The following is a 1,006-nucleotide window of genomic DNA, read 5'->3' on the forward strand; positions in this document are numbered from 1 at the left end:
TGATCAAAAGTGAGAGTAAAAACATTTATAATATTACAAAATATTTCTATGTCAAATAAATGGCGTTCTTTTGAACTTTCTATTCATCAAAGAATCCTAAAAAAAGTATCAGTTTCTACTAAAATATTAAGCTGCACAACTGTTTTCAGCATTGATAATAAGAAATGTTTGAGCAAATCAGTATGAAATATTGTAGTAATATTTCACATTATGACTGTTTTTACCATACCAACCCCAAACTTTTGAGCAGCAGTGTATATAAGTGGCTAGGTTTTGCTGAAATTGTGAGAATGATTTGTGGAAGTCACACCTCTCTCCACTCTATCAGTTTACCTTGAGTAAGGAATCTTTAGTGTCGGCGGCCTCTTGCTCAGCTCGTGCTCTGTCCAGCTTCTCTCTCTCTAGTGCTCCCTGCAGGCTGTGCATCTCCAGACGGGTACGAGTCTCTCTCTCGCACAGCTGAGTGGTCTCTAGCATCTCTGTCTCCATGCTGATTTACAAATAAACCTTATCAAAGTTATTTACCAGCAGAATATGGCATGATGAGCATGACTGAACAGGGCTCTAATGACACGCACATCCTAAATGAATTCTGTATAATGTTAAACGGTGATTGATGGACAAGCATACCGTTTCTGTCTCTCTCTCTCCAGCTGGATTCTCTCCTCCTCCTCCTTCTCTCTCTGTCGTCTCAAGTGTTCATTCTCCTGTCTCAGCTCCTCAGCGAGTCTCTCAGCCCCTTCTATCTGACTGCGCAAACTAGTCACCATTTCCCTCTCACTGTCACACACAATGTCAGTTTTACAATTATGGCCAATAGCAATTAGCCAATAATTATTTGTAGTGGCCGCTAACAAAATTCTGTACTATCTTGTTAAAAAATACATTAACGTTCAAAAGTCTGGGGTACGATTTTTTTAAAATGTTTTATTTATATTTTATCATAATATAAATATATATTTTAGCATAAATTTTATATTTTATATATCTATTTGTGTAGTTTTTT

General features: G+C 36.8%; 1 protein-coding gene across 1 annotated transcript; it reads right to left on the minus strand.

Moving 5' to 3' along the window:
* Positions 1-333: 333 nt before the first annotated feature.
* Positions 334-778, minus strand: LOC107735997 (stress response protein NST1-like; the record flags this gene model as incomplete). The annotated part of the gene is made up of 2 exons (XM_016547518.1): positions 631-778; positions 334-490 (listed from the first exon to the last, which is right to left on the minus strand). Coding segments are annotated over exons 1-2 (297 nt in total), but the record flags the coding sequence as incomplete, so codon positions are not given.
* Positions 779-1,006: the final 228 nt, after the last annotated feature.

Source organism: Sinocyclocheilus rhinocerous, unplaced genomic scaffold (genome assembly GCF_001515625.1).
Source record: "Sinocyclocheilus rhinocerous isolate Xijiao unplaced genomic scaffold, SAMN03320098_v1.1 C36423260, whole genome shotgun sequence".
NCBI lineage: Eukaryota > Metazoa > Chordata > Actinopteri > Cypriniformes > Cyprinidae > Sinocyclocheilus > Sinocyclocheilus rhinocerous.